This window comes from Mustelus asterias, chromosome 3, assembly GCF_964213995.1.
Source record: "Mustelus asterias chromosome 3, sMusAst1.hap1.1, whole genome shotgun sequence".
NCBI lineage: Eukaryota > Metazoa > Chordata > Chondrichthyes > Carcharhiniformes > Triakidae > Mustelus > Mustelus asterias.
In genome coordinates this window covers 25,961,501-25,981,479 of record NC_135803.1, presented here as the reverse complement: position 1 = coordinate 25,981,479, position 19,979 = coordinate 25,961,501, and the positions used below count along the sequence as shown (strand labels likewise).

At 38.6% G+C, this 19,979-nt stretch overlaps 1 protein-coding gene across 2 annotated transcripts in view; it reads right to left on the bottom strand.

Annotated features, from left to right (window-relative positions):
* The window catches only part of LOC144488416 (disks large homolog 1-like), a 179,057-nt gene that overhangs the window by 149,194 nt on the left and 9,884 nt on the right, over nucleotides 1-19,979 (bottom strand). The window contains exons 3-4 of one of the 2 annotated variants that reach the window (XM_078206498.1): nucleotides 14,152-14,315; nucleotides 976-1,041 (exon numbers count right to left, since the gene is read on the bottom strand). In XM_078206498.1, coding sequence (XP_078062624.1) covers nucleotides 976-1,041; nucleotides 14,152-14,315 — 230 coding nt within the window. The remainder of the gene's footprint in view (nucleotides 1-975; nucleotides 1,042-14,151; nucleotides 14,316-19,979) is intronic. The other variant, XM_078206489.1, reaches the window with a different exon arrangement.

Below are 19,979 nucleotides of genomic sequence, written 5' to 3'. Positions count from 1 at the left end.
TTTGGATAATCACATTACAGGCTGCATTATTCACATTCCCATGAGCGACAACTTCACTGCACTCTGGGAACAAAGTTCATTAAAAAACAAAAACATAGATGGCCATTCAGCCCATTGTCTATCTGGTCAAAAAACCTATGCCCTAATCTCATTCTCCAGCCCTTGATCAAGAGCCCTGTAGGTTACAGTACTCCAAATGCATATCAAAGCAATCCTTTTCATCCCCACGCCTCCATTATTCTCTGGGCAAAATTTCTCAGTTTTCCTCTAATTTCCCCATCAATTACTTTAAATTGTTGACCTCCCAGTTAAGGGAAACAGATCCTTCCTATCTAGGTCCCTGATAATTGTTTTTAGAGTTTATTTATTAGTGTCTTTAGTTACTGTGAAAATCCGCGAGTCACCACACTCCGGCACCTGTTCGGATACATAGAGAATTTAGCATGTTCAATTTCGGACTGTGGGAGGAAACCCACGTAGACACGAGGAGAACATACATTCTTCGCACAGATAGTGACCCAAGCTGGGAATCGAACCCAGGTCCCTGGCGCTGTGAGGCAGCAGTGGCTAACCACTATGCCACCGTGCAGTTTAATACTGCAATTAAGTTAGGCGATGTTCAAACATTACTGCATTCATTTCTTACTTGCTCAAACTTCACACTAAATCTCAGATACCTACCCAGTGCAAAAGCAATCTACAGATATTCGGCATATTTGCAACTTTTCAGCACATTAATCTGCAGAACAGACAGGAGGAATTCCCCATCACCCCGGCAAGCAAAAAAAACATCCTGCCACTTCATGAAAAATATAAGCAGATCCTATAAACTGTGTTAACCAATTCGGCCTCATTTTTCTTTTGACTATCTTAAAAATGAATGAATTTCGTGCTTGTGAAAAAAACATACACACGAGAAAAATGAATGCCACTGAAAATGTAGGATGGAGAATGTTACAGGTATATTGTACTTACATGTATAACCTGAGTAGGGACAGAAGTCTGAAGAACATCAAGTATTTCATTCAGCAGAGAGTTGTCCTTCAGAAGCAAAAGACAGTGAGAGAATTGACACAAATGTCAGCAGGGACCTGCAGTCTCAACTTATTACTTATCACTGCATGAAGGGATCAGTGTAGGTCAGAGTAACTCTATTTTTAATTGTAATATACAAAAAAGAACTGTTAAGTGCTCTCAACTTACTTGATTACATCCTGGTCAATCCAGAAGGGCAGCATTCCAGAAAATGTTTTACAAATTCTAAATACTCCATATATAATCTCTCTCACGTTTCAACGAATTGTCCAACAAATATATTACTCCTTTGCTCCCAAAAATGCATTACAAAAAATTAGAAAAGCTCATGACCTTCTCATTAGAAATGGTAATCTAAATTAAAGTCATTTCTTAACTCGCCTGATCAAATTATAGTCTACTCCAATACTATAAAGCGGTTTTCCAGGAAAAATGTAATTATCTAATAACATTAACTATAGTTACGAAATAGGAATTGGGACAAAAAAATTTAAATTTTCATAATTAAGTTACTTTCAGTTGGGAGCAGGCTACAGCAATTACCTTTGGTGGGAAGGAGCAGGAGGATGAGAAGAAATGAAACATGGCAATCTCCAATTACTCTTAGCCAATGCTCTTCTCAAGTTTAATTACCAAGGCCAGAGAACTCTGCAAGGGTCACCCAACTCACTCCACAGAGTACAATGGGACAAAGTGCATTATATTTGGATTTAAAGACTTCATCATGACAGAGTACAATAATAGAATCAACTAGAATTTGTTGAGAACAGTAGATACCAAAATAAAAAGATTTTTTGCAACCATTAGGAGACTAGCTTGGTTTAGTAACCAGAAAACCTGCTGTCCATTGTCAGGGCACAACATAAACAACAAATGGGTTGACAAAAAACACCCGACAACCAAATACTCTTACAATTTATTTATTCAACAGGGGTCTTGTGGAATCTAGCACACATGAAACAGCTATGCACATCTTAACTTTCAATCAAACCAAGTCACAATTAGTTGTTTCTGTATAAAATTTTTAGCTCAACATTTCTTGAAGTTCAAAATTACAGGATCAGTGAAAACAAGCGGTCAAGAAGTTCCATAGTTACTGTCATCACGTAGATTTCAACTGCAAGTTAAACTCTCCATTCCTTGTACACAAAATATCAAAACAAATTAACCAGGATGATGTAAACAGCAAGAAAAACCATAAGACATGGTCAAGGAATTGGTTGTGCACTCAAACTCAGTTTCTATTAAATGGGGCATATGTTATCAGACATTCAAATCTCAACAATTGAAACTATGAAACCTATTAACATGTCACAAAAAGGAGATTCAGTTTTGACAACAGTTAAGTACCCTAAGTAAATGGCTTGAATGACTACCCCTCCTTTATCCCCTTCTCCCAATTCCCACCTTTCCAAACCTAGAGATTAATGACCTCTACCAAATTTGGAATGCATGTTTTAAACTTTTACAAACCCTGTACATGCAATTGTTTCCAGCCAAGTAACAACCCGATGAATGGCTTATAGATTCAAATGTATTAGGAAGGCAGAAAAGGATGACTGAAACAGTGAAGATGAGATACCAGTAATAATTTCATAGTAGTCGTACTAACATTCGTATTTTGTATGCTTAGTTCATGCTCCTTCGTTTTTTTTTGGGGGGGGGGGGGGGGGGGGGGGGGGGAAGGAGGAGGCGAGAAGAGAGAAAGAGTGAGGGAGACAGCAATGATTGCTGAGCTTTTTTTAAAAAAAATTCAGTTGTTAGCTTTCTCACCTCACCTGGCTGCACACCACACGTAAAATAATAGGTCAGCATGACGTCAAGCGCTTTATAGCTTACTAAGTCCTTAAATTAGTCAGGCTGAATCTCCTGAAAACACGAGATTCTGAAGAAGTCTGTTTTAGTACTATTGGCCAGCTCACAAGTCTCATTCCCAACACAAGTTGTTAATCATTTCTAACTCTAAGGCAGCAGTTCATCATTATTCCGACTATGTGGCAATGGCTGTCCGATTTTTGCCTGGAAGGCTCCACTGGCAAATAAATGAATGGAAGTAATGACCTTGACTGGCACAGACAATGCTGTTCCTTTGGTGCAAGTGGACTGTAGAATTTCAGCCAGAAAGTGGTATAGCTGCCCAACTCCCTCCAGGGAAGACACAGTCTTCTGAGGTATTGAAATGCAGAGAAATCCAAGACCTAACAAGCCGTTTTCAATGGGTTAGTGTGGAAGAGAGTTGGAAAGAGTGTTGTGGTTCCTTGCACAACAAATCAGGAACACCTACCAACATTCAGGTCATGCTCTCCCACTCCCCCAAACCAGGACACAGACTGGGAAGTCAGCAATCACACCAGGTAGCACTGAAATAACTGCTACTTTAATTCATGCTGACCAAAATTGTAACTACAGCTTGCACAGTGCCAAAGATTACAGGCCAGTTTCAAACCCTGCTGCCTTCTCCCACAACTGAAATGATGGATTATCCTAATCAAGTATTTTCAATCATAGCAGAATGATAGAACACAAGACAGAAAAAACAGGACAGCCATGCACTTCCCCCTCAAAATAGTGATCCAGTAAGAGTTTTCACCAGTGGCACTAAATAAACACGACAGATCAGCCAGACTAATATAACAGGGATATAATTCATGGCTTAAGGTCAGAGTAAGAAGTCTCACAACACCAGGTTAAAGTCCAACAGGTTTATTTGGTAGCAAATACCATAAGCTTTCAGAGCACTGCTCCTTCGTCAGATGGAGTGGATATCTGCTCTCAAACAGGGCACAGACACAGAAATCAAGTTACAGAATACTAATTAGAATGCGAATCTCTACAGCCAGCCAGGTCTTAAAGGTACAGACAATGTGGGTGGAGGGAGCATTCAACACAGGTTAAAGAGATGTGTATTGTCTCCAGACAGAACAGCTAGTGAGATTCTACAAGTCCAGGAGGCAAGCTGTGGGGGTTACTGATAATGTGACATAAATCCAACATCCCGGTTTAGGCCGTCCTCATGTGTGCATCATGACTACCTTAAGGTCATATCCAGCTGCAGCAGCAGCAAACTCATAGGTTTACCTCAATGGTATCAATTTAGTAAACAATATTTTGTCAAATAAAATATGTAGTCGTAATGTGATTTGACAGCTATTAATGCTTGAAATTTGTAGAACTACTACTGACGGACAATGATATTCCAGCCTCAAATGACAAGCTATTTAAATATGTGGCTCTCAAGATAAACAGGGCAAAAAGGACATCATGATCAATGCCCAATTATCCTGCACCTACGCAAGGGCCCCCTCAGAAGCATGCTTAACAGTTCCATGTGACTTTGTGGATGTCATTAAAACTGATAATCTCAGATTACTGATGGCACCACTTTCTATGCTGGTTAACTCTTCAGCTGAAAGACAAACAGATGAGTGCAGGCAATAAAGCAGAAATCAAACAAAAACTTGCATTAATATAGCACCCTTAACATAGCACAATGTCCTAAGAATTTCCACAGGAGAAAGAAAAATCGACATCAAACCAAGAGACGATATTAGCACAAATAACCAAATGCTTTCGTCAAGGAGGCAAGTTTCAGCTGTCTTAGAGAGAAATTGAATGACCAAATAGGATCAACAAACTGAATGGCCTAATTACACATTCCCCATGACTCCACTCAAAGGGAGGATCATCTACATTTATACACACACATACAGCTCAGTTAATAAAATCAGATAAAAATGCCTTGATCATATTTTCTAGTAATCAGCTATCACAAGACCCTTCTTTAATTAGGCAAAAAACACAACCTTTCCAGGTGAACCCCGCCTCCCCACCCCCAACTAATTACATGCAGCATGATCAGGTCTCTGCATACGGTTCCACAGGAAAATTGCTGGAGGCAGTTAAAGCGTGATTTTAAAAGAGAGTACAAATAAATCTTGCCACAAATTGCTGCCCTATTCATATTACAGGAAATACTCTGGACAAACAAATTTTAAGCTCACATCAGGCTTCAAATTACATTGGAAGTCCTTGAGCTAAATATTACTAGCAGATATTCTCATGCCTATTCCTCCTCTATCCATCAGAAGAGCAATTTAACTGTCATCCTCACCAACAAAGATGTCACTGATAGACAGGTACTTGGGATTCCCATTCCAAGATGATAATCCTGGTTCAACCACAACAGGGCACAGTTCACAATAATGTACTACCACTGCCCAAAGCCAGGATGCACAGAAGGAAGCAGGTTGAACAGGCAGTACTTCAAATATTACCATCTCATTGCCAGCTCAAAGTTTTGACTACTTTTATTGAGGCTATCAAATTGAGACAAAATTATACAAATTACACTAATTTAATCAGTCAACTATTACACAAATTAAATTTCTGTAGATTTCACTATCCATTTATTTCTCCCCACAGTTCTGCATAACAGAATTGTATAGGGTTTTCATTCTCATTACGAGAATGAAAACCCTATACAATTCTGTATGCAGAACTGTGGGGAGAAATAACTAAGACATCACTTTCAACAGTTATCCTGCACATGCACAATAAACATCTTGGAACAGTAACACCACAATGAAAGCACAGACAAATGACCTCCCCCACTGTGCACCCCGCAGCATCCAGCTGAACCATCAGTGAAGGGCACTTTTGAAGGACTCCTCAATGGAGTCCTGCCAAACACTGCCTGCAAGTGAACAACAAGCATCCTTACAAACTGCACCAGTTAATCACCATAACATGGTGTCTATGAGGTGATCATTGGAGAAATTGGATTTTAAAATTTTAAAAAGTCATTGGTAAATTTTGCTGTAGTCAGAAACAGTAAACTGTGAAATTCAGCAAGGACTGATATACAAACACGATCCCCTTTCCTTCACCTGTCCAAATACACCATCTGTATAGAAAATGGCAGATCTCAGTGCCAAAGAACCAGAGCATTCTCAATAACTGACAGAAATGAAGTAGACACTGCACAACAGCCTGCGACAATTCTGGTGGTAAGAAAAACTTAGAACCAACTGAGAGACATGCAAAAGGTGCTGCATTTAAAAGGTGGTTAACTGCATATCCTTTCAACCAATGAAAAAAAAACATAGCTCATAGCATCCGGAGAGAAATAAATCAGGGACCAAAAAATACATAAAAAGAAAATCGCAAACTCTTCAGCTTTTAAGTAATTCTAGTTCAACCAGGTACATGAAACGTTAAAAACAAGTAACGAATGCAAGAGGAGGATAAAGTCAGCTCATTTCTTTCAGCCAGCTCACGTGGATATAGCCAATTTTTAAGCCAAGCACCCCTCAATGTTTCCGCCTCCATCAAGCAGTAAATTCAGCCAAGGTGGAATAAGCTTTGGAAAATCTGAGCATAACCAGAAAGGCTTTGCTCTGCACATATTAAATGTGCAAATAGCTTCAATAGTTTAAAAGAACTGTGAACCAATTTGCCCCAAATGATTTTCCCCCATTCCCAATTCAGTTGAATGTTATCCATGGATAGGGATGTCTCTGCTGTGAAATAAAATGCATTTCCACTTTGGGATTCCATGGTGTCTAAAGAATGAAATTTCTTGTATTCTGCTACAACCTGCCTTAACCACAGCCAAAAATAAACAAAGGGGAAAGGCATTCTCAACTAAACATTTACCATATCAATTTTGTATCATCTTAAACTGTCACGTTTTGCCTCTGATGTGGAGTTGCCAGCATTGGACTGGGGTAGGCACAGTAAGAAGTCTCTCAACACCAGGTTAAAGTCCAACAGGTTTATTTGGTAGCATGAGCTTTCGGAGCGCCACTCCATCAGGTGAGTGCCTTCACTCACCTGATGAAGGAGCGGTGCTCCGAAAGCTCGTGCTACCAAATAAACCTGTTGGACTTCAACCTGGTGTTGTGAAGTTGTGCCTCACTTGAATTATCAGTCCACAAACAAGAAACACCCAAATCATTCCACTTTCACCTTAGTCAGCAAACGAAAATCTATTCCCTTTCTTCGGATTGAAGGAAGGGTACATTAAATATAAAAGAATGGTGCATTTTTACTTTTGTTTAAAGGGTCCAGAAAGAACAATTGTATAGTTTAAAGATCACACTCACTTGTGTTGGTTCTTTAAAAAAGCTACTCATTTAGTTCCATTTTCTCCACCTATTTCACAATCATGATGCTAGGAAGAAGCATTAAAATACAGTATCTAACAGGCTATGATTTACATCATTCTTGCAGCTACAGAAATGGTAACAAGTCTTAGAAAGAGTTTAATACAATTAAGATCCTTGGTCTGGCCGGACCCAGATCCAGTCAGGGACCTATAATGTTTTGTTGAAATTCAAGACAGTTGCTTTTGTAATAAGGTCACAAGATTCCATGAGTTTTGAACAAAATCAGCTTTACTACACAAGCTCAGAAAGATAAAACTTACAATACGCATCATATGTGAAGCAACAGACAAACTGTGGTCAAACACACTACTCTACAAAGTAAATGACATGTGCAACCAAAACAGAGTCCAAAGATTTCTCAATAACCCACTCAGACGTCAAACACCAAGTCAAATAATCTCATGAAACTGTCTCGAGGGATTTCAACTTCAACTTTGAAGATCTCTCCTTGGAATTCACTCCAAAAGTCGCTCTCACTCAGACGGCTTTAACATCATTCATTTCAAAAGGTTTCAATGTCGGCTTCTGAGATTCCTTCTCACTGGATTCCTGGGTACACAACACCAGCTTACAAGCACACTTTCAGATCTACGGCCATGCCAAACAGAACACTACTGCTCCAAAGAGGTACCTTTGCCCAAACATCACAATGCCTGCTTCCTACATCTCTAACTTAACTAGGACCTATTTCTGCCCCTTTTGTTTCAGAGACATTTTTCAGCTGGCAGATTGCCTCAAACTGACTGCCTCAAGAAAATCTGCTCACTGACCCTTGAACGGATGCCTATCTGAACACTTCTAGAGGGTCCCACCCTAGTTACTAGGCAGCAACCAACGTAGTGAGTGAAACATTCTGCACCTTAAATACTACTACATACTGCTAACTTAGTGCCCAGAAACACACTGTCTAGAATTCATAACATCTCAAGCATTTGAAGTTATTCGATACATCCCTGTAATGCCAATTCTACTACAAACAGCAATACACAAAACAGAGTCACAGCTTGGAGTACTGAATTACCCATGTATAACATTGAGAAATATCCCTGTTCAAAATAAAGTAAATATTTAACAAGTTCATTTCATTTGTTAGTCAAATATGGTTGGAACATTTTAAAACGCAGTTAATAAATCCAATATTTTCATAAATTGTTGAAAATTTACTTGAGTTAACGGGCCTCAATAAATAAAATTCAACAATGAAATGTTTTGGACTTTTAAGTAAACAATGTGGACATTTAGAATCTCGAAGACATATCAATGTAAACAATGTTGAAAGAAGTGGTTTGCTTTGAATGATGGTTTGGGCTTTGATTGAGGCATCTTCACAAACATTTGAGATGTTTGTCCACTGCTTTACAGTTGGATAATCAAACAGTTCTACTTTTAATAAATAAATAGTCTCTATGGTCAATAGAATCTCCAGAATTTAAAATGCAGAGCTGAGAGACTGAAGGGAATTGATGAGTAAATTATTTTTAAGTCAGATCAATGGTTCATGATATTTTGCCAAATTACTGAAAATTAAATAGATTTCATGTCATACCCAGCACAAGAGTCAGTTTTAATCACTTGAAGCCCTTCTATTCAAGATTTCCCTCCCCATACATCAATCCAAACCCAGCAGCATATTGCCAAACTAATCTGCATCCAGTAATTGAACTGACACTTGTGCCACTGTAGGCCAGTGTTGACATGTTGGTAAGATTCAGGTGTTTGTAAAGATACCCTGGTACATTTATCGAAAATGTAAATTAAATCAGTGTAAAAGCAAATTACCAGCCAACAAAGCAATCAGTAAGAGAGCTATACAGTAAAGAGGATTTAAAGCAGCACTAGAGTGGGAAAAGGAAAGAGATTAAGAAATCTGAAGAACCCAGCCAAAAATGACCAGACTGAAGACAGTAGATGTATGCCTGGAGGGAGGGAGGAGCTGTTTGCAACAAATCTTTGAGAGGGTATTTTGCAGAAATTTAATCAGAACACAAAGATGTTGTATGGTTGTGTGATTGCTGTGACAACAGGACAGGTTCTTCCCCACCCAAATTAACTACAAGTTACATATTAGAGTATCTCTGCATTCCAATTGTCCTACATATTCAACATTGAGTACAGTACAAGCACTACCACCCCTCAAAATAACTGAAGATTCTCACCCATTTAGATAGCACGTTCTTACACTTATTCCAAATGCCTTCAATACAAATGCCATCCCCAATGATTCAGCCAACAGGTTAACCCCACAGCTGGAAAACTAATAAAGCTAAAAATAAATATATTAAAAGTATACAATTGCATTTCCTCATAATACAAGAGTGGCATACACTAGAGAGATTGTCACAGAACAGCTATACTTAACACCTCACTGCCCACACATGCCATCCTGCAGATCTAACACTGCAAAGGAACACCTCCAGATTTTATTCATATTAAATCATTTGCATCAGCAAAAAATGTCACTTACATAAGAAAGTCACGAGCACAAGTTTATTTGGCATCTCCTTTTCAAGTCTAGCTACAAAAGTTAGATAGTATTGACCCTCCACCACATGGGTGGCAATTTCAATCAATTAAAATGAAATATACAAATCGCCATTTTATTTTCTTTCCACTCCCAAAAATTGATCAACTCCATCACTCCTCAAGACACTAAATCACATACCTCTGGTAGTACACTAGTACCTTGTCCAATTGACCACTCCATGCATAAGCTCGAGCAAAAGGTCAGTTTGGATATTTGAGCACACAGACATTGAAAGAGGAGTGAAATTCTGGTCTCATCCCACACCCACACAAACATTCTTCCACAATGTTCACTGGATAGCAGTTAGCCCTTGCACTGCGCTGATCTAACTTTCCAAAAACAATCAGCCATGAGATTTTAACCATCCAAATTCTGCCCCTGCTGAAATCAACTAATTCCATGCAGACCAGGAAGTGGACCAAGAACTTTTTCAATGTGGTCTTTGCAATTTGGTGTTACACTAAAGCTATCAGAACAAACAAATTTTAGTATTGATAGTTTAAATAACTGATTCCAATTTGTCAGTTGAAAGTTAAACAGCTTCAATACAGTAAGACTAAGTATTGTTTCCATCATGTTAACATGCATTACTCCTCAGTTACCAGTCCTTGTCACAAGGTAAAACATTAATTGCCCAATGCTAACAAGCCACCCAAATCTTAAAATCAACATTGAAACAAGTAACAGAAATGTATTCACTGGCACTTAAATGTTGCATTATTCCCTACTCTTTAGGATAATTTAAAGTATGTCTTTAAATCCTCTTAATTCATTGTAAATTAGCTAGATAAAGATTTCACCATAAAATTTATGTTCTGCACAGGATGCCCCATTAAAATATCAGATTAGGAGAAAAGTATAGTGCTATTGCAACTTGGAGTGTAGTTTTTCTACTTTACAGGCACATTTAAAAATGCATCATCTTAGCAAACAAACAGAGTACACACACACACATTCTAGTTTGTCACTGGACTAGTAATCCCAAGACCCAGGGTAATACTCTGGGGACCTGGGTTCGAATCCCATAGCAGATGGTGAAATTTGAATTTAATAAAAATCTGGAATTAGAATTCTAATGGCAACCATGAAACAAACCATTGTTGTAAAAACTCATCTGGTTCACTAACGTCCTTCAGGGAAGAAAATTTGCCATCCTTACCTGGTCTGGCCTGGCCTAAATGTGGCTCCAGACCCACAACAATGTGGTTGACTCTTAAATGCCCTCTGAAATAGCCGAGCAAACCACTCAGTTTAAGGGCAATTAGGGATTTGCAATAAATGCTGGCCCAGCAAGCAATGCCCCTATCCCCTACATGAATAAAAGTTTTCTAGTACTGATAACAGGTAAACTGATCAAAAGTTATGCTGTAAATGCAAATTGATTTTTTTGAGGATCACATGATTGTAAGTGTTAAATATTGACATCATAATTTAAACCTAAAACTTAGATGTCCAGATGTAATTATGTGCTTAGGATGTTATCTATACCTCTCAACTATTGCCTGATTCATTTTAGTCAACATATTACAACATAACAAAAGATTGCAGCCCTGACAATTCCAAAATATTAAAATACAGGTTCACACATGCTTTCCTATAGTGTTAGGGCATGAAAACTAAATCAGCATGCTCCAATGGGCGAGTATACATGAATTTAAATGCCTGGCAGATTTAATCCAAATTTCTACCAATTTCAGGTTGACTCTTGCAATCACATTTGTACTTTCATGGTCAGGTGCATTAGCATAGTGCTTGCATTACTGGGCAATGGCCTTAATGAATAATCTGAAAACATTAATTCATATCCCATTACAGCAGCTGCAGAATTTATTTCAGTTAATTAAATAAATCTAGAATTTAAAAAAAGTATCGGTAATGATGACCATGAAACAAACAATTTCAACTCAAATGGCTCAATAATGTTCTTTAACTTTAGCTGTCCTTACCTGGTCTGACCTACACAAGGCCTCAGGCCCCAGCAATATTGTTGACTCAAACCTGCCCTCTGAAATGGCCTAGTGAACCATTCCGTTGCACCTAATCACGATGACAAACTGCACCAGTTCAAGGCCTGACAAACCACTACCTTCAAGTGCAATTAGGCTGACATCCAGCTCTTTGCCTTGGCAACTAGGGATGGGCATAAATGCTGGCCAGCCAGCCAAGGCCATGTCCCACAATTGAATTTTAAAAATTACATTGACAGAAGGCAAAAAAGGATTAGATGAACAGATGCACATCCATGAATGAATAGATTTTAAAAATCTTTAGTAATAGTTCAAAGAAAAGAGCTCTAGTGAATTTGAGAAACCTAGTGTATCCTTGCTTGGCCAGTATACATTCACAAAAAGAACAACTTCAGTTCAGATAATTCAATCCAACCCAGTTGCTAGATATCTCAGAGTATCACTGGCTATTAGACAGGATGTGGAGATGCCGGCGTTGGACTGGGGTAAACACAGTAAGAAGTTTAACAACATCAGGTTAAAGTCCAACAGGTTTATTTGGTAGCAAAAGCCACATAAGCTTTCGGAGCCCCAAGCCCCTTCTTTAGGTGAGTCACCTGACTCACCTGAAGGAGGGGCTTGGGGCTCCGAAAGCTTTTGTGGCTTTTGCTACCAAATAAACTTCTTACTGTATTAGACAGGAGCCATTTGTGCCAGGTGATAGGCAATGCACATATTTCACAATCAATTAACTGCCCAGAACAGCAAACAACTTGCACTTATACATGTCATTTAACATAGCAAAATGTCCAAAGATGTTTAACAAGAGCAATAATAAAAACATTTTTGACATGGGGGCCACAGAAGGAGAAATCAGAACAGATGATCAAAAGCTTTATGACAGAGGCAAGTTTTGAGGGGCAGCATAAAACAGGCAGGAGATGTGGAAGGGTTTAGGGAAGGAATCAGAAATGCATGGCCAAGGCAGCCGAAGGTACTGCAATGAATGTGGAGCGACTGAAATTAAGGATGCGCAAGGGACCAGAAGCACGGTAGATCCCAAAGGGTAGCAGGACTCAAGGAGGATGCAGAGATAAGGAGGGGCCCCCAGGCCCTGGAAGAATTTGAACATATGGATGAGGATTTTTTAAATTGAAAGTGCGTTGAACAGGGGGAAGATCAGCAAGCGCAGGGGTGATGTGCGAATGAAATTTGAAACTAAATTGCAGTCACTTTTGGATGAGCATAAGTTTATGCAGGGTGAAAGATGGAATACCAGCCAGGAGTACATTGGAATAGTCAAGTCTAGTGGTAACAAAGGCATAGATGAAATTTCAGCAGATGAGCCAAGGCAAGGTTGCAGTCGAACAATGTTAGAGGCAGAAGGAGGCAGTTTTGGTGCTGAATACGTGGTTGGTTAACTCATCATAATCGGCTTGCTCAAAGGGCCTGCTCAGCTTGAGAGAGTCATTGGCAAAAGAAACAGTGGAGGACAGTTTATGGTGGGGACCAAAGGCACGGACTTTAATTTTCCCAATGTTTAGTTGAAGGAAATTTTATCTGCCATTGGATATTAGCGAGTAATGTGGCAAATCAGATAGCTGAAGAGCTCAAGGAGATGGTGAAGAAACAGAATTCAGCGTCAGAGGCACAAATGTGAGACTAGATCTATTTTCAGACATCACCAAGAGTTAGCATGACAAGCAGAAGGGATCCAAAAATAGATCCTTGCAGACCCCCAAGAAAGCAAGAGTGGAAACAAAAGCCAGTGCAGCTGATTTTCTAATACTAAATAGTTAAGAGTGGAACAAATTAAATAAAATTCCGACATATGAGCAACCAGGCTAAACTTAGTATCCAATGTACAAGTTTTCACTCCCAATTTAACGCAGGCTATATTTTATCAAATCAGCAAATGAGGCAGCAATCCAGCAAAACAAAAAATTACTTCAATACTGAAAAACAGTATACAACTACTGTGGATAGAATCTTTCCAGGAGACACCCAAACAGAATCATATATTGGCTTTGAAGGAAGACAATTGCATGTGCTCAGTCCAATGCTAACGTGCATTATATAAGATGTATGGAACCTCTTCACATAGGGCTAAGAGAGTACAGTCGTGCAAGAGAATCCCGAGCATCATTCTCATTTCTGCAGAAATTTCAAGAGTGCAGTTTTGACAAGGGCTTGACATCCAATTCTTCGCCTTGTCAATTAAATCGGCAGAAGTCAAACCAGATCAGATAAACAGGTACGCAAATACTGCTACATTATTGAAGATAACTTCAGCTGTTGAAAGTTTCAGGTAGTGATCCAAGAAATAGCCTTTTATGCCCCAGTTACACCAACTGGTCACTAGTTTATTACTACAATGTGACTATTTACTGGAACCTATTCTGTAAACACCATCTTTAAATATTATTGCATTAGTTAACATATATTTTCATTAGATCAGTCTACCTTACCACACGCTTACCTCTGTACTAGGGCTAAGGCTGATAGGGAGTGCCTCCGACGTAACAGTTGTGCTTGGACGGTTGGAAATATCCCAGTTATGGACTGCTGGAATTATGCCAGTTGTCTTTTGAGCAAGAACCGGTTGATTATCCAGCAATGACACCTCATAAAATTCCTGAATATCTGGAAAACAAGAACATGTATCTAGAGTCCACAACCAAGTTAGAAGGCACATACTGCAGGAATCTCCAAGTTTCCAACAATTCCCCAATAACACTCTCATTATCTTTATTCCAGTCATTATGAAATAATCCAAACTTCATGAGTTAAGAACCAAAGCTAAATTGTTGAGTCATTACCAACATGTTTTTTGAAAACACTTGCACCCCTAAAACAAACAAATCTCAAGGACATTTTGATATTCAAAATTGACACTGCACCTGGTTTCAGTGCCGATCTATTGGGACCAGCACTTTACCTCTTAACAGTAAAACCACAGAATGACACTGAAGTTATTAGGATTTGAACATTGATGTTTGCAGAGAAAGGCAGCTAGAGATCTACATAGCTGCACTTGTGTAAAATTGTCTTGAGCATCACAATGCCAAATATGAAGTATTAAAATTGTGATCCTTTAATACGGCTTTATTTTAATTTTCAAGACTTGCCCTTGGGGTAGGGTTCTCCTATAAATACTATTCTTCATATGGTGCCACTCATTGACTAAGCTAACAAAGTACTCAAGCTGTTGGTGGCAAAGTAGTAATAAAATGTTAAACTTACAAAATTAAAACAAAAAAATTCGCAAACTTTCAAGCAGGAGGCACAAGCTTAGCCCACTTGGAGTAAAAATGCCCATAGGTTTCTGCCTCCTCCACTGTGAACAATAGTCAAAATTCCCTCATTATTCTCAGCTGAGCCAAGAACTTTCTGCAAATGCTTTAATCAAAATTGTGCCAGTCAGCACACCAAGTGATCAAGCCACACATTCAAACAGGCTGCTGCAGAGACTGACAAAGTCAAAAGGTTTTCTTTAAAAAGTCACTCCAAACTGAGAAACAGCTGAAACTTTAGAAATCTTGTTTACCAAACAGTCCTATTATCATGCTGAAATGGGCACTGAACTTGCATTCACACAATACCTCTCATGTCATTAGGATGTTCCAAAGCACTTCACAGCCAATGAGTTACTTTTGAAGTGTATTCATCGTTACATCGGCTAACAGTAGCTAAATTACACAGCAAAATCCTGTTTTGATGTTGGTTGAGAGATAAATTTTTGATTAGTATGCAGGTTCCCCTGAATACTTGTATTCATTTTAATACAAGTATTCAAGGAAAAAAGAGCATTCGATGCACTTGTTCAAATAATGCCTCTAGATCTCAAATGGACAGGTCTTGAGATTAACATCTCAATCAAATATGTAACAACTCTCTCAGTGCCTCACTGCATTTAAGTGCCTCCACACTACTATGGTGTAAAGCTGGATTTGGTGCCCAATTTTTGGAAAAAATAATATCCCATTGGCTCATAGCCCTGCACTAGATTTTCCATCTGTTGACATTTTCAAGTAATAATTGTACTAGATTTGCTCATGTGAAAAACAACAATTTAAAAGGCTAGATTTTCTGACAATGAGCGAACATAAAAGAAATAGTACTGATCCAAAACTTAGTCAATTTTGTTTGATAGGTAGAAACTGGGATCAGCCATGATCTCATCTTTATCCTGCTTTATTTATTGACCCAACTCTCACTGGAAAACACCAACTCCAAGCCCATAAAAATCTGCCATGATCAGGATTTTACTGAACAGACATCCTTAGCCTGCCTCAGTGATTTTAGATGTTCTGGACTAGCTTTCCTGCCTACCTTTCCATGCTGCACACACAACATTGTGCGGACGGTGCTTATTCCATCTGTAAATGCAATACTGAACACTGCTATGGTGGTATGTTTAAATCTTCCTTTTCATCCAACAAAAACCACTTGTGGGGAGGTGATGACCTAATGGTATTGTCACTGGACTCACAATCCCGAAATCAAGGACAGGATCCGAGGACTTGGGTTCAAATCCCACCACGGCAGATGGTGAAATTTAAATTCCGTAAAATTCTGGAACTAAAACCATGAAATCCATTGTTACTTGTTGTAAAAACTCTTCAGGGACAGGAAATCTGTTGTCTTTACACGATCTGGCCAACAAATTGTTGACTCTCAAAGACCCTCTGAAATGAAGGGCAGTTAGGGAAGGGCAATAAATACTGTCCTAGCCAGTAACACTCATCCCATAAATGAACTTCTAAAGTACACTTAATTCCATATCACTTTCTGAAAAAAAATGCAGGCAATAGGATTGTTGGGAGTCATGCCTATCTCTCAGAAAAGCTTACGAACAGTTCTGAGCTACTTCATTCCATATTTAAATATCAAGTTAGTCCACGTATTACTGAAAAAACAACTTGCATTTATAAAGCATTTCGAACTCTCAAACATTGAGAGATAACAACGGCATAATCAACCACCAATAAGGACACAAGTGTGTGCGTGTGTGTTTAGGGCTGGAACTGACAGGGATAATGGATGAACTGGACACGACATGAGTTTGGATACAGGGAAATGATCCCAAGTTTATGGAAGGACAAAGATAGATGGCTGACAGCCAGGAAAACATTGATGATTTATACTTCAGCAATTACAATATAAAGCCACTGACTCATTTCCCTGAATACTTGTATTAAAATAAATCTCAAAACGGAATCAAAATTTGTCTGAGACTTTCAAATGTTTTCATCATGACGTGTAAAATACATAACAAGGGAGATACAACTGGGAAGATTGAATTTGCATACGCTATTACATTTTCACTGATGCTGCGAAAAGGAAGGTTTCCTATCACTGCTTTGTAAAATTGATCTTGAAACAACTTGCATCTATAACAATGCTATTAATGCAGAAAAAAGTCTTAATGAGCTTCAGGCACAAGGGTAAAAAAAATCCAAGATCTTTTTTTAAAAATCCTGCCCAGATTCTGAATTTCCTTTTAAAGGAAGTGCAAACAAAGCATTTGCAAAGACGAGCTCATAAATAATGTAATTATATTCTGCAGAAACACAAAGGCTGAAAGAAAAGAGTCAACAATCGTGCAACTTGCTTTGTAAAAAGCTTGTTTCTTGTTCTACTTTGTTTTTCCTGTTCAAGTGCTCTTGAATAGCGAAAAGAATCAACTTGGACAAAAAAAAAACAATAGCTGCCTTAGATAATGCACTTCAAAGTGCAAACATTCTAGTTGCCGTTTATAAATCTCTCAGAACTGCATTCTTTTCTAATTGGTTCTAAGCTCAAGTCAGCTCATTTTAAAGCTCATGAAGATCTAGTTGAATCTTGAATTATTAGTATCCCTACCAAATCAGGAAATGGAACAAATCAATATCAATGGTGGGGAATGGGGAGGGGCTAGGAAGAATGAGAATCAATATGCATACTCTATTTCAGCATGATACATCAACACTCATTGCTTTGGTACACCATAATCTAGTATGAAGAGGTACACTGGATTTGCAGTGGAATATCAGACAGAAATACAGCAGGAATTAGTGTGTGACAAGTGCACAAAGTTCAACTCCCACCCCAGGACTTGATAGCCAAGGAAAGTGCATTCAAAGCAGTTAAACAGGTTGAGCGTCAACCTGCAAATCCATCCAAACATGCCAACAGATTCCTGGTCAGCCATGCTAAATGTGGAGTGGTACCCCTCAAGCTATAAAGCCCCTGGCAACAGACTTGCAACTTGTTACGGAAATTATTAGCTATGGGAACAGACGAAAGTCTGTTTTAATGCACCACTAGGTGCAGGAAGAGAATTGGAAGCACACAGGTCATATAAGATATTAATTCCTTGATATAGGACAGCAAAGAGAAAGCTATATTCAAAATATAGATGTTGTGAATCATTGGACATCCAATAGCAGCACACATTTGGCATAACAAAGCACAAATAACTTACAGCTTTGCCAATCTGAACCCCACTAAGTTTCCTCTCCTAGCTAGACCAGAAGGCCAAATCAATCTCTACTCCTCTTGTAATTAGTTCCAAATAAATGTTAGAAACTTCAGTCCACTGGCAAACCGCAGAACAAAAATTGCTGAAACACTCGAGGGATGCTTCAACACTCCAAAGTGACCCCTCACTAGCACTGCATGATGTCCACCCCAGTGTCCAAAATTTGTGATTTTACTGCCTGTATTTTTCGCTTTGAATACAAAACAATCACACTGCTAATATACTTGGCTGCAATTCTAGTGGGCATTGATAAAGACATTAGGATATATTATAATTTTCAGGCGGAGCAGATGGGGTGGGTCTATATCTAATAATGTGGAAAACTGCACCAAAATAAAACATGACAAATAAGCTCGCAGAGTGAAAGAACAAATCTGCATTTATATGATGCCTTCAGGACAACCCAAAGTACTTTACAACCCATGATGTACTTTGGCCGTGCAGTTACTTTTGCAGGAAATGAGTGGATAAATGGTGAACAGAATCCATTATAATGTCCAATTTGACAGAATAAGGAGTTTATTTGATGTAGATGGAAAGTATTTGGGCAACTTCTCACTTCTGCAACCCAACGACAATACTTTTTTTCAGTGCCCATGCCACTGAAATTAATCAACTCCACAGAGCGCTGAAGCTGAGCCCTGTCTGTACGAATCGTGCCATTTGTGGATGTGATATTAACAGTCCAATTGTGTTTTCATAAGCCAGCAGGATTGTTTCTTTAAAGAGAGAGTGAGACTGTTTGTTCATTTAATGACCAATGCACGGATAGGCTTTGCCATCAGGGCTTTTTTTTAAATTAACCCTAAAGGAAACAAACTTACAAGCAAAAATTGTCATGTCCAAAGTAAAAAGCTCTTTTCCTGTCTCTTCACCTACTCATATTTTTGTGCACTTGACAGTTTTGGTCTGAATGAAGTCCCATGTACAACTTCTGAACCATTCTCCACTGGAATTCAAGCTTCCTTCCCACTCCCCCAAAAACATTTTTTTTCTAAACTGATGCAGCATTCATTTTTTTCTATCAGTTCATGTCCATTATTTTCCCACCCCCGCACCAATGTCTAATTCAGTATTTCTTAACTGACTGCAGTTTCTCATTTTATAAAGCTCCTTCAATGGAACTGAAAGCAACAGAACAACAAGTCCAGAACAAATGTGGAATTTCTCAATTCACCACCAACCAGCAAACATGAGTGCAAAATAATTACATGTATAAAATGCACAAAAACATGTCCATAACTTGAAGCCGCAAATAAAACAATTTCATGCATCTGCTCCATTTGGGGGACTTGTTGGTCCAATTAACTTTCTTTAACTGATGCTGCACTTTTATATGCATCCAGGAATCAATAGATACTGCGCAAACAATAAAGGGTATTTGTAATTTGTTACTACAGATAACCAAATAAAAAAATTTCAAGTTAATCACTAAGCAATCAGCAACCGGAGAAACCTCAATAGTGCAATGTTCGTTTTCTGTGATCAAACTGTTACATATTTTTTCAGGATCAGTGGTGGGAGGGGTGCTATATCCACTACATCCCAACTGGTTAAAAAAGTTAAATTCTTCTCTGCACCCAAAAAACAACAAACGCTATTCAAAGTTAATCGTGTAACTTTACATCCCGCAACATACACCCCAAGCTAATTTGCCTCAGCAAGTCAGATCCACTTACTGAGTACCTAAGAAACCAAATTCCACACAGTATTTGATTTCACTCTGTCCTTGTGCTTATAATCCAATATCATTCCTAATCGGAAAATCATACAGCTCTTTTCTG